At 42.1% G+C, this 14,576-nt stretch overlaps 1 protein-coding gene across 1 annotated transcript in view; it reads left to right on the forward strand.

The window, feature by feature from the left end:
* The window catches only part of KIAA1549L (KIAA1549 like), a gene marked incomplete at both ends in the record, with an annotated part of 113,127 nt that overhangs the window by 44,951 nt on the left and 53,600 nt on the right, over nucleotides 1-14,576 (forward strand). The window contains 7 exons of the mRNA XM_080618418.1: nucleotides 1,145-1,492; nucleotides 4,344-4,955; nucleotides 6,361-6,473; nucleotides 7,939-8,158; nucleotides 9,163-9,296; nucleotides 10,558-10,720; nucleotides 14,426-14,485. Coding sequence (XP_080474544.1) covers nucleotides 1,145-1,492; nucleotides 4,344-4,955; nucleotides 6,361-6,473; nucleotides 7,939-8,158; nucleotides 9,163-9,296; nucleotides 10,558-10,720; nucleotides 14,426-14,485 — 1,650 coding nt within the window. The remainder of the gene's footprint in view (nucleotides 1-1,144; nucleotides 1,493-4,343; nucleotides 4,956-6,360; nucleotides 6,474-7,938; nucleotides 8,159-9,162; nucleotides 9,297-10,557; nucleotides 10,721-14,425; nucleotides 14,486-14,576) is intronic.

Genomic DNA, 14,576 nt, shown 5'->3' on the forward strand with positions numbered 1-14,576 from the left:
TCTGCTGCTGGCTCCTGTTTGTGAGGGCTGGTCACCTCTGATGCTGTTGGCTCTGACGCTCGGGTTCATTGGTAACTGGAACTGATGTCCAGCCCATTTTATAACCATGTATCTCAAGGGTCTGCCCCTGCTTACTCTTCATTGTCATTACACTGGAGTTATTCATAAGGGCATGGAGGAAATTGGCATCCTTTGTGCCTGATGCAGATGCACTGCAGTTGGAGGGCGGGGACTAGCTCTGTGTTGTCCCTCTGTTTAGCAATGCAAGGGGACACAGCTTGGCGTGATAGCAAGTGCCAGGACTGAGTTTTGATGGATTATCTTAGCCAGGGGGAGGGAAAAAGAGTCCCTTAAATTTTACTCTTGAGTGAATCTTAATCTTTAAATTAGTAAGAATGTGAGATTTCCCATGCTACATTTTAGAGTAACTGTAATCACTTTAAGAAAACAAAGCCTAGGAACATTATGGTGTTGAATGTAAACTGGTGTTTGAAATAATGCATTGTACATCTGCACATATCAAAAAAGGACTTTAATTTCCTAATTTGTTTTGAATCTTGCTCCCCTTTCCTCATGTTCATCCCTGTTTTGTTTTCTTCCTTTTGTGTCTATAATTGCATGCATTATTAGAACTGGCAAGATGAGCACCTCCAGATGCGTCCTACAGGAACACAGCCAGTGCTGACTCTATTCCCATGGCAGACTGCATGCCAAGTCAGTGGTTGTTAAAATCTATACCGTTTCTACAGTGCTTCTAAAGCCATCTTCTCGCATAATATTTTGGTACTGGGTCACTGATGATAACCTCAAGAACAGTCCAAAGCTTAAGAAGGTGTCTTTTAGTATGTTAAACCATCCCACTTATAAGTAGTATTTTGAAATAGTATGGTCTAGGAAGCTTTCCTTATTCTTCTGTCTGGTGATGCGAGCTGAGGGGTTTATAATCTGTCAAGTTGTACCTTTCACTGGGTTTTGTGCCTTCTTTTTTTTTTTTAACTTTGTTTGAATCTTTATGCCCTTTGTCGGCAAGAGAAGTTCACTGATTTTACTACATATAATGCATTTTGTGTGGTGATCTGTTGCTACAAAGCAACAACTCTTTCTTTTGGGAAAGAATATACTTATTTTACTTATTATTTTACAGGTACCAGGCAACAGCATATCATCATTGCTCCTTCTACAGGATCTTTTCCTAATTGGAGAGCTATACTATCACCAACACGGCCTTCCACAGAAGCTAAGGCTTCCTTGGTAGCTGATGTTTCTATGGGACAGACTTTGGAGAACGCAAACTTGCTTCAGATGATAAAAACAACACTGACTGGCACACGTACCAGGACTGTGGATCAAACTTATCTGTTGCCCACCCTTTATCAAGGCAGTGGAAACAGCGCATCCCAGGAACCTGCTGAAGTTTCAGCTGAGTCACCTCTGAGGTCATCACCTCAAGATGCAGATGAAGCGGCTGATGTATCAGGTTTGCCTCAACTTGGTATGTTTGCCACTTTGTCCACTACACCATCAGAGACACATTTGAGTACCACTGTGCCATTTCAGCTAACACCATTAGAAACACCCTCCATTTCAAAAGAAAGCACAGCAGGATCAAACATGTTTGCTGCTGTTTCATCACCATCATTCTCCTCACTGGTCATTCAGTCACCTCATACCATTAACTTTTCTAAGTCAGCTGTCCTTCCCACCAAAGTGCCTTTGTCTGCAGATCCTGAAGGTTTCTTCAACACAGATTCAGCCAGATCACAGGTTAGTGAAAGCAGAACTAGTCCTCTAAGCACGGTCACTGTAGTACATTCCAGTGTGGTGAATCACAGAAAGAGTCCAGAGTTGTTTACAAGTGCCATGCCTTTCGAACTCTTTGGAGCAACAACAGTGTATTTCACAAAAATAGTGGGAAAAAGGTCTCCTTCAGAAAGGACCTCTTTTTTGTCTGTATACTCTGATATTCCAGTGTCAAAAACATATCAGTCTTCCCTGTCACTCGCTTCCAGAAGCCTGTCATGGTTTCCAAATGAGAGTATATACAATATATCTTCTACTGGAGTAAAACCAAACAGCCAGCCATTTAAGACAGTGTTGGCTGACAGAAATAGTGATATCAGTCCTCTGTCATCATCAGTTTTTCAGAATAAAGCAGAGGTTACTGCATCAGTCTTCCATTCTGTGGGTGCTCCACATCTAACGATTCATCCTCAGTCTTCCACAGCACTGACTGATGGCAGGACAGGTTTTACCAGTACACCTTCCATGACATCAGCTTCTGAGAGCCTGGCTGGGGTCTCTAGCTCAACAGAGACCATATCTTCCCTTTCACTGCAGAAATCGCTTATTCCAGATGCAAAGCATGCTGGCAATGCAGTGCTGCCAGTGCAGTCATTTAGAAATGAAATAGGTTTTCTTTTTAGAAATGCAACACAGTCGTCTTCAACCAGCACAAGGTCTCCCTTGCTAACCAAGACAAATGGCACCTTTACTTGGACAGCACACACAAACAGTCCTAGCTTGTCAGCAGTTGATGAGGATACTTTGCAAATCCCTCTGATTTTTCCCTCACAGCACTCAGTGGTGGCTCTGAATCAGACTCTTGCAGAAGGCATGACTGATGCAGTTTATGAAGCAAATGGCCTGCAATTGCCAGCTGCTTCTGCAAATGGTCTCCCAATTTTTGATGGCTTTCCTGTGGTAAGAACAGCTCAAAGGCCTTTCACAAGACAGGTGACAGCAAAGATGTCCATGAACTTTAGTGGCTATAGTGTTCTGCCTTATGAATCTCAGATTTCCAAAGTTTCTCCAGATATCCAAACCAGTAAACTCCCTAAAGGATCAAAGATACTAGGCACTGTTTTGAAAACAGTCATGACTAGTCCTAGTCTAGCTACAGTGCTGTTAATTAATTACGCTACAAGACTTTCAAATTCTGAACCTGCTATCACAAATACATCTGCTGCTAATATCTTTGTGACTGCACATCTTTCACCTGGAGATGCAGAAAGTCCAGGTCTAACTGCAAATGAAGACAGAAATATGGCAGTACCCACTGTTATGACCCCACATGCAGAATATTCACATCCAATAGCTTTAAATCATTTTACCTCTGATCAGACTTCACGTTCAGTTGATAGAAAGCCACTCGCTGCTGTCGTGCCTCCAGCATGGGATATGATGCCATCACTGGTTTCCATGACAACAGTGATGGACAGCCACAGCTCAGGCTTTTCTGGGACTTTGAATGCAGATTCTGAAAGCAATTCAGATCTTGTCAGCTCTCCTGAAGCTGCAGCTTCAGCTTCTACGTGGACCAATACAGCATTGCTACCTTCAGTTGGCATTCGTATTCCTTTGGTAAAAACTTCAGTCAAAACAGCAGTAAGACAAGTTCCTCCAAGTACTTCTCCACTGGAAACCGAGTACCATGCACCATACTCAGCAGTTTCAAGTCTGCAAAAGAAAATTAATACAAATAAGCAGTCCCTCTTCTCCACCCCTTCAGCAAACTATACATATGCAAACTCTCAACAAGATACTTCAGATTCACCCTTTGCTGGGACTAAGTCGAATAGTTTTCCAGAATTTTATGTAGATGCATTTGCACTGAAATCATTTCCTGTTCAGTATTCAACCCTTGCTACCACTTTGACAGTGCCTGACCACCTTCTAAAAAGACACGGAAACACAGCTGGAAACACTGCTAATTTCTTCACTGTTGAAGATGTTCATATCAGTATACACTATGAAGCACCTCTCAATTTACACATGCCTTCTATTAATGATACAGGGACTTTCCTTAGCTCCCTAGAGTCACAAACAACTGATGCTGGAAAAGCTGCTCTACTGACAAAACCCTTAGGCACACCACCAACGTTGGCTTTTCAGCTCGTCGACAACTTGACTCTTTCAGCCAGCGATGAAAGCAGTGCCATCCACAGCACAGCGCCAACTGAGTCCCCATCACCTGCAACTAAGCGTTCTAGCTCAGTTCTCTTGCATAGTTTTATTACAGAAGAAGATATCAGTTCTGGAAGTTTGCCAGAGTTTGCAGACAACCAATTAGAGTTCTCTGGTTATTTGATTATGGCTGATAAAATTCCAGCTACATTTAGTGTGGAGGAATGGGACACAAGTTAGTGTGGAGGAATGGGACACAAGTGCTGCAAGAAATAGTTTAGTTCCCAGTAACATATCTAATAAAGCTACAGAGGGCATCCCATTGCAAACCCCTACCACCAGTGCTCTGCCGTCAGTCATCATAACTTCTGTCCATGCATCACCAACACAACTAACTTCTTTTTTGTCAACAACCGACTTTACCCATTCTGTCATTACAGTGTTATCTGGAGTATCTTCTGGTGCAATACCTACAGTAGGAACTTCAGAAGCAAAACCACTAACAAGAAAATCATCTCCAGCTTCACCAGTGCCAACTTCTTCCTTCTTTTCTCTAGGCACTGAAAACACACCCTTGCCATCTGTGATGGCTTTAAGCACACCGATGCTGACACTTACAAAAAATAACACTGCCACGAAATTGACATCACATCTAAGCTCAGTAGGAACACATACAGATTTTCCTTTGGCAGCAAGGAACACAACTGCCTCACCTGTGGACCTGACAGCTATGATCCTAATCCCTAAAAGCAGCACGGTCATAGCTCCCACACTTGCACCCACAGCACATGTACCAAGGCAGATAGAAACAACAGTAACAGACACCCAGAAGTTCCCGATCTCAGAAATCACCAAAACGCCAACCCCATATCCACTGACAATTACAGCAGCTTTGACATCTATTACAGCATCAGCGAAAACAACTAGGCTTCCCCCTACTCCTGTGGGAAACACCTCTGCTCCTCCTGAAAGCACAGCCCTCGCGTTTGCTAACATGACAGCAGCTCCCCCCCTCGAGTGCCGGCTCTCCTGGAACATTATGGTGAAAACAGGTACGGGGGTCACTGAATTTCCTGAGGTTGCTCACTTGTCTATGAGGCAACTAGTGACAAGTAGGAAAAGCACCTAGGTGTCAAAGAGCGTGGGGGTATTACAAGTTAATCTGGGGACGAGGCTGCTGCACTGACAAGCCAGACCAAAAGAGCAGGGCTGCTAGATAGTGATGGCATTGGCTTTATCTTGGATTTTACAATGAACACCAAATGAAGTAGTGAGATCAGGTGCTCTGAATTTCAGTGGATCACTGCAGAGATCTAGCAGTGTGGAGGGGCAAACCCATAGGACATGATAATTTGGTCTCTGCTTTGCAGTAAGGAGTCTGTCTCACTGAAGAAAATAGTGCAATAACCTGCTTCAGTCTTTGCCCCTGTTCACATATGAACATGTAATTCTGGTTTTAGATGAACACCTAATTCTATCAGTAAAGATTCATTTAAAAGTAATTTTTAACATTGAGTTGTACGCTTCAAAATAGGAGGAATTCAAGCTCGCTCTCTGAACACTACCGTTTCTGGCTCTAGCTGTTTTTTTCACTGACAGCTTTTCCTTAGCCTTAAGAACTCTAAACTAAAGGGGTCTGGAGAGGTCCCTTGCCCAGTCTTCTGATTGACTCCTTATGGTAGCACAGCACAGCACCAGAAGATGCATGTCTTGGAGATCTTGGCAAAGAAGAAGAGCTACGTAAAGGTTTATGAGCTTGTATAGACCTGAATGTTACTGGGGACAAGGGAATAAGAAGTTTTGGACTTAATGTGTGTTTAGTAGCTGCTAAATATCTACATCAGTAGCAAGATGATAGCAACAACTATTTCTAAAGATAGAAGTAGCTTGTATACAGTATATGACTGAAAGTTCTTAAGTATAGCTATAAAACCGTCTCTGCAAATTATAAAAGAAAAAGAAAAACCTGGTAATAATGTTAATAAATAAAGTGTACAGACACTTGCTAAATCAAAAATACTTGTAGCAGTGGAGTAACAAATCTCTTTGTTTATTTAACTGCGGCCATGAAGGTACGAAGCACGTATCCTTTATGCAGATCTGCCTGTGCAGCACCAGCTCAGTCCCCTGGGAATGCTGCAACAGTCTGTCTGTGGGCAGTTGAGTGCCATCACACTTCACTCTGAAAGGCAGCATGGCAAACATTTACTGTTGTTTCTGAAGATACTGCATTTGTTAGACCTCACACTGGAAACAGTGGGCTATTCCCATGGGATGAACAGGGAAGTCAGGGATGCTGCCATGACCCTGCAGTTCTTGTTGCCTTTGGAGCTGCTGCAAATCCTAGCTGCTTTGGTGATCTCTATCTAGCTAGGGCCCAACATAAAACAATTCTAAAAAAGCAAGCAATAGCCTGGGAATGTCTCGAGCCAACATGTGGCTTTTGTTGTTCCACAGTTCTGTTTCTGAACACAAGGAGGATGCTGATCAGCAATTCCTTCAAAGAGAGTGTGAGAAGAGGACTCAACCAAGTGCTGAGACAAGCTTTCAACCAAAATGTCAGTGCTCAGGTAAGCATGCTTGGCTTGCCTGCATGATCTCACTGAAACAGCTCTCCCTCCAAGAGAATCCCACCTGGCTGCAGCTCCAACGGTGCTTCTGTATTCAAGAAGCCTCTTAGAGGGAAGCACTGAGGTTTTCCCATGGCAAGAAGGCACAGGTGGCACCCACTCTGGGCTGTCAAAATATAAGGACTGCTCCGAAGCTTTTATCACTTTATCTGATGAAGTAGAAGGGAGAAATACAAATTTGTTTTTGGTATGCTGTGGGAAATGACTACTGACAGCATTTTCATCCTCCCCTTGCAGCTCGGGACTAGTGCTGTTGTGTTCGACCTGGATCAGTTGCCAGAGCAGGGCTGCTAAACGTGGTGTCACTGCTGTCAGTCCACTCCCTAGTTTGAAAACACAGTACTTGACGAATTCAGTTCCTCAGGGAGGAAAATCCTGAGCTGGGAGCTAACACGTTTTATTGAAAATAACTGAGGAAGATATGTCCATCACTTTGCAGCTAAACTGTACGAGCCTCTGAGTTGCTGTGAACGAGTAGGCTCGGATGCATTGTTGGAGCACTCTGCTCTGCAACACAGATTCCTGTGCACTTAGGCAGGGCTTTGTGCTGAGTCCAAGACTGTTATGAGTTATACTCACTGAGCCAATGGGAAAGAAAAAAAGTGATTTTGCTCAAAATAGAGAGCATCAGATTGACTGTTATCCCCATGCTCTATTGCTGCAAGTTTGGGTGATGCTGGCTTGGGAACTGTGTATTCCTGAGTCTGAGCAGCAGCAAAACCTGTCAGGTTTAGTCACCCACCTTCTTATAAACCTGAGAAAAGCTACCTTTTCCTAACAGAGCAAACCAGCTAAAAATTAATGTGGTGAACCAGCTCCAAGACTTAAACTTTAGGAAAAATGCAGAATTTTGAGGTAAAATTCCTATTTTACAGCATATTCATTTTTGTGGGTTGTCATTTCTACTTGTATAGGTGATAGTAGAACCATCTGGGACAATATAGGAGAACAGTATAGAAGAAACAGTTGTGGTTGAAGAATCAAATATTGGAAACGTGTCTTTCAAAAATCTGTCTCCAAACCTGCAGTGACAAACACATGCAGAGTCAGTGATCTTCAGGTGTGAAGTAGAAGCTGGAAGTTCTCTGTGTTTTTACATTCTTAAGTATGATGTCCTCATGTCTACACATGAATGAAGCTCCAGCCTAGAGATATGTGAGCTGCTCTAACCAGCTATTCTGCACCACTTCAGTTCAGAGCACATGCTGCATGGGCTGGGTCTAAAGCTCTCTGAGCAGGTCTGCTAATGCCGTGTCTGATATGACACTAATTGATCCTATGGGGTTTATTGGGGATTACAGCATAAAAAACCTGCAAGGGAACTGTATTAAGGACGAGAAGTCCCATCAAATAGCGGTTGAACTGCAGATAAAATAGAAAAAGCATCTTTCCCTGTGTGTTTTAGGTTGAAATCCTGGAGCAAGCGAATAACCTAACAGTTGGTTACTACGTTACCCAGGGGAGACTGGTTTTTATGCCAGCAGCTGTAATTGAAAGGCTTCTTGCATACGGTGTTAGCAATGCCACAGCAGACATGAAGCAGCATGTGCCACATCTGCAGTCTGTGGTGGCCCTGGCCTTGCCCTGGAAGCCCTTTCCAGCCTACCACTTCCAGCTGAAGACAGGTGAGCCAGAGCCTGTGTGTATGTGTTAATCGTTCAGTGCACAGGGACAATTCTTCTCCTTCCCTTTGCCGTCCTGCCTCAGCCCCTGCAGCAACACTGCAGCAGGACAAGCTCTCTTTGGGTTCACATGTTGATGTTCCCAGCACAAACAGGATGGCCTGTGGGCACATGTCTGTCCTTTGTGGTGCTGCTGTCACCTCTTTTGGCACTCTGTTGTCACCTGCTGTGAAATGGCAGGGCGTTAGGGTTGTCATACCAGTATCTTGACAAAGAGTTGGCTTTTGATTAAATGGACTTAACTGCACTACCTGTCAATCAACCTGTGTGTTTCTTCTGAGGATGATCAGATGAGAAACATGTCTCTATGATATTATATATACATATTGTTCTGGCTGAACTTGCTGGATTTGGCCAAGGTCCCAGCGGTCTGAGCCACAATTGCTGTTTAACCCCTACATGCTGTAGAGAGAGCAGTCGCCATGCAGCAGAATGGTGTAAGCTATGAGAGGGCAGTGTGCTGTAAAACAACGCATTCAGTTGTAAAAATATTTCTTATGTGTCTGCTTATATGCACATACTTATTGCAGTTACTCAGATAAGTACATTTTTTTAGCACAAACAGAATGAGAATCAATATTATGATTGATTCTGTCTTGCAAGAGTAAATGACCTGCAAGATTTAAGAGTATTACTTGTGTTTTTGAATGATTTCACTTACTGCCTAGCTCTGAGTAAGAATATGTACCGTGACCTGGTTAAACCGTATTATATATCACTGCAGAAACAATCTCCATTCATTTGTGGACAGGATCAGCTCTAATATTTCAATTCTTACATTTTGTCCCAGGTAGTTTAATGCAGTGCATGAATGACATAAACTGATCTTGTGTGGCATTATTTTCATCTGCTTAATTTGTAAAGTGATCATTTTGCTGTCAGGCATTGCAGGAGTTACACAACCGAGAATATTTTGGCCTCACACTAAAATGTTGTTCCTTTTCTAGAGCTGCAGTTTGTGGGTCAAACAGACAATATACAGTCATGCAAATTTGTTCAGACCATGGAGCAACGGTTACAGAGGGCATTTCAGGATGCTGAAAGAAAGGTCTTAAACACCAGCAACAACTTAACAGTTCAGGTACAGCTTTGTGTGCTTTGCCAGTGCCTGGTGCCAAACTCTCTGGGGTTGTACTTTGCTATGTGTGTGCTTGTGTTTCAACATAACGTCTTTGATAGCCACTATGGAAATAAGTTTATGTTTTCATCTGAACTAAGATTGTTTTATGTGTTGCAGAAAAGTATATAAATGTACGATTTATAGAAGACTGTTACTTTCATGAATTTGAATTTTACTGTTTGCAGTTAAATAATTTAAGTGAAATTTGAAAAAAATTATATATATATTAAAATATTCTTCCAAATTTATATTTTTACTGGTTATGTTATTCTGACACATTAGTTGCTTTCAGTGAAGCCATTCAGGTAGAAAGATAGTGACGGGTGTAGCTTTTTTGTAGCTTTTTGCAAGATCTGAACTAACGGAATATATTTCTTTCTTCTTTAATTTTGGTGTGCATTCCAGTCCCATACTTGCAGACCCAAATTCACTATGAAGGGCCTGATTTTTGCATACCTTTATATGTATAGTGGTCCAACATTCTTATGCTCTTTAATCCTGAAGTATGGCACAGAAATTATCCTCTGGGTGTTATTATGGTACATATTTGAATTATAATAAAACTCTGTGTATGTACTTGTGCTCCCCAGAATAGTTTGCACAGAGCTTACCAGAGGAAGAAAATTGGTCATCAGAACTCTGTTTAGTTACATTGGTACCATTTCTTGTGAGCTTGTGTTCAAAGTGGAGGAGCTCAGAGAGGCAGAAAAGAGCATGATAAGAGGTAATGCTCTGTAGTAGGTAAAGTGGTTATTGAGCTTTTCAATAGCTGGAGCCATGATGCTGAGTGGCACTTCATGGTCGCTGATCTACTCACGGCAGAAGTGACAGATCTCACAAAGCACCCAGGCAGTTTTGGAAAGAGCCCTAGAAGAAGGCAGTGGTGTGGGTTTTGTGAGTATTGCCAACTTAGGAAGTGATAGGGTGGTGGCCTTGGAAGCAAGTCCTGACTGCTATTTCTGCCTGCTGCTGTCCTCCTGTAGCTCTGCATGTGCTGAAGTAGGAATTAAAGTATCATACAAGTAAAGTTTTACAGAGTCATGTTGAGTGAGCTGTACCTAATCAATTGTTCAAGTTAACATTTCCCCAATTTTTTGCTGGATTGGTTTGTTGTTTTCTTTATTTTTTGAGGGTTTGTTTTGGCTTTTTTTTTTTTTTTTTTTTTTTTTTTTTTAAGTAAGCTGAAACATGGCTTCACATTATTTCTTTACCTCTGTTTCAGATTTTGAGCACCTCCAATGTCTCCCAAGCTGTCACTCTGTTTTATATAGTGAACAATCAAAGCACACCTCTAAATGGCACTATTTCTAGTGACCTTCTTAATCAGCTGTCAGCTGAGCTGGTGGGTTTCTACCTAACTTACCCACCTCTCACCATTGCAGAGTGTAAGTATGCACTTCCCAGCACATAGCTCCTTAAGATTAGGTTTTTGCTTTGCAAGCACTATAAGCTTTGTTGTCAAGCTCACAGGTTGTAGGTGATTTAGATGACTGCTTTTAAGTTATTAAAAAGAAAAAAAAAAACTAAACCAAACCAAGATGAGGGGAGGATTAGGTGGTGGTGGTGTCTGGGTTCAGTGTTTACTTTGGTTGCTGGAAACACTGGCAGATAATTAAGGAACACACATATATGCTGTCATTAATTAAAAAAAATTGTATGTGCCAGGTTCCAAACAAAATAAAAAATTGTAGTTTTATATAAAACAAACCACAGAACGTTCCCAGTTCTCCATTTCTCAGAGACTTAGTGCATGAAATTCATCTTCAGCATAGCCCTTTGCTTTGGTGGAATACTCAGCTCAGTCTCTGAGCTTGCTCCAGTGGTAGGACTGTGTACCACACTCAGGATGTGTTTGAGTAGTGGGTGAGCTCCATCTTAGGCTTCTCAGTTTAAAAAGCTGTTGGTCTATCTGCTGAACTTTGTCCTCAGTTTAAAACGTGGTCTAAGCACTTAAGCATAAGTAATTTCCTTGCATTTCAAATGTTATGGAGAATCAGAGGTACAGAGAGCTAGAGAAAATGGTGTGTCTGTACAGCCTGTATAGCATAGATGCTCTCTGGCTCTGCATGCTAACCCTCTAAGATAAATAAAGAGACAACATATTTGATTATAAGGATTTCTATATAATTTGGTCATTAAACTTAGTGTGTGAAATGAAGCTCACTGCAGAGGCATGTTATCTCTTCACTGGAGGACATCAACATTTACTGGATGTGAGAGGAGACAGGGACATGCAGGGTACGTCAGTGCATGGTGATGGACTCTGGTTAAGGAAGTATGGATTTCAGCTGATCTCACTGTGTGTAAATCTGCACAGGATGCTTGTGAAATTTAAAATACTGTGTTCAAATACCAGTAAAGATCTGGTTAAGCTGCCAGTAGCTGTCAGGCTCGCTGATAAGGTTAAACTGGTGATGGAATAGTTTGTAATTTTTCATTTCACAAGTATTGAAATAATTGGAAACATAAGGGTAGAGCCAAGTATGTCTTTATGGTCAGAACACTGAACTGAGCAGATTCATAGCTTTAGGTGAAATTATTAAGGTGTTTGCTTATTTTCTGATTCTAAGAAAAAGCAGAACAAGGCTGCTGGAAAGTGAGCTCTGGGGAAAACACAAGTTACCCTTTTTGTAGTCCATTTTATTTGCAAACAGCCCCAAAGCAGTGTTAATTATCTTGTGCAATTCTTCATCAGTTACTTGCACAATGAGCTGCCTGAGGGGTAAGTGCTCACTCTGTGGTGGAATCACAGCTAACTCTGGTGATTGTACAAATCCTTGGAAAAGAATGAGTGTATATTATTCTTGAAGCATTACTCATCTGAATCAGATATATGCAAACAGTTGGTGAAACTGCCCAGTGATGAATTCTTGCACTGCATTGGTGCACTTTGGAATCAGACTTTCCAGGCTAAGTGTTTTCATCAAGTCTTTCCAAGAGCAAGGAGAGGCTGTGGACAAAGGGTGTGCTTGAGGACCTTGAAAGGGATGTAGACCATTCATCATCAGACAGGTTTTTTCCTTTTTGTGGCTAGTGGGTGAGCCTGTCTGAAGAGTGCCCTGTGTGCAGGACTGTCTTTATGGGGCATCCAGGAGCACAAGGAGAAACCCTAAGGATTTTTTAATGATGACTGCACTCAATTCAAGTGTTTGCCCTCCAAAAGAGGCCTGTTGCATAGGAAAAGGGTTACAGTGCTTCTCACAAAGGCAATGCAGGCAAATGGCTTGGTAGTCAGGAGCTGTGAAAGCCATTGTAAGACACTGTAAGGGTCCCATGTGGCATTGCAGTTCTCTGTTGATCGCCTGTCCTGGGTTCAGCGGTAGCAGTCATTTTTCTCCTTCTTAGTAGCTGGTGCAGTGCTGTGTTTTAGCTTTAGTCTGAGAACAGTGCTGATAACACACCAATGTTTTTAGTTGTTGCTACGTAATGTTTACTCCAGTCAAGGACTTTTTCAGTCTCATGCTCTGCCAGTGAGGGGGGGCACAAGAAGCCAGGAGAAAGCAAACACAGGACACCTGACCCAAACTAGCCAAAGTGGTATTCCGTACCACGGCACATCATGCCCACTATGTAAACTGAGGGCAGTTACCCGGAAGGGCTAGATTGCTGCTCAGGTCAGGCTGGGTATCGGTTGGCGGGTGGTGAGCGGTTGTATTCTCTTCCCTCGTTATTTCCCTTATCATTATTATTATTGGTGGCAGCAGTAGTGATTTGTGTTATACCTTAGTTACTGGACTGTTCTTATCTCAGCCCATGGGATTTGCGTACTTTTGACTCTCCTCCCCATCCCTCTGGGAGCTGGGGAGAAGGAGAGGGGTGAGCGAGCGGCTGTGTGGTTCTGAGTTACTGGCTGGGCTTAAACCATGACATCCCTGCACATGACGAAGTGACTTGATAAAGTGATCAGATCCTTTAACAACTAATGGATTATATTTCATTTTGGAGTTCTTGATTTTATTGCCAGTGCAGCAAATACTGCAAACTCATGGAGTTAATGCCACATAGTGTTTATGCCTTCAGACTGATAATCATGTCTTGTGAAAATGTTTTACTTTGAAAAGTGTTTGATGCTCATTCATGTGGCAGTGTAGTTGTTTCAGTTTATCAAATAAATACTGTGTCTGCTCTCAAAGCGTGTTATTTACCAGCAGACTCTGTTGGCTCCTCCAGAGCCTTCGCAGTCTGTCATGGAAATGCACAGCTTGGGACATGCCGTGAAATCCCTCCTCAAAAGCGCTCGCTGTGCATAATCAGACCCTTGAGAATGGTTACAGTTGCAAGCCACTTTGGAGTTTAAAAATCAAGGTAACTCAATAGCAGTGTCTCAACCTGAAAGCAGGGATATTTTCTGTATTAAGTTCCAAGTGTTAACCCTTTCTGCATTGCATAAATCTACTGAAAAAATGCTGAGCTGTATAATGAATTAGCAGCATGTTGAACTTTTCAGCCTACTGTACTTGGGAAATTGAAAAACTAACAAAAGGCATCAAAACAACAAGCATCAGTTTCTGGCAGACACAAACACATATGGCATTAGTACCTTCAGTGGTGCAGAGTGAGGGTAAGAGTATCACACTCCAAGGGGTGTTCACAATTTCGTTAGTCTCACAGCATTCCTGTGGAACTGCACTCTGTGATTGGTGGAATGTGAACCTGGTTTATTTTAATACTGTTTTAGGTTAAAATTGTGGTCTGGGTTAAGTAAGGATCATCACAGGAATCACAGTATCATCATAGATTCTCATCTTGTTCTCCCCAGGGGATTACTCATAGAAAGAAAGCAGCAGAACTGTGCATAACTTAAGCACATGCATATTACCTAGTATTTTTAGTAATGGGCCATCCTGGGCTTTGCCCCAGACAATGTACAAGCCAATAATTTGGCAGCATAAGATGTTCTGCTTCGTACTCCAGTGTTTGCTTACATTTTCTGTCCTTTTCAGACAAGAGAAATTGAAAATTGTGCCTCTATATCTCCTTCTGGGCCATAGTTCAATTTTATTTATCGCTGTCTAGTTAACTACTTTTGGGACATATAATGTGTAGGATGTTGGAATATTGTAACATAATTTCAACTTTTACTTTTAAAGCTTTGGAGTATCCAAACCTTGATGTCTCAGAGTCAACTAGAGACTACTGGGTGATAACAGGTAATCTTTAATCTCCTTCCCTCCTCCACACACTTCACATAACAATAATTTTTAGTGCTCATTTATATGAAGACATTAGTGCAGTAATTTT

The sequence above is a fragment of the Psittacula echo genome, assembly GCF_963264785.1.
Source record: "Psittacula echo genome assembly, chromosome: 5".
NCBI lineage: Eukaryota > Metazoa > Chordata > Aves > Psittaciformes > Psittacidae > Psittacula > Psittacula echo.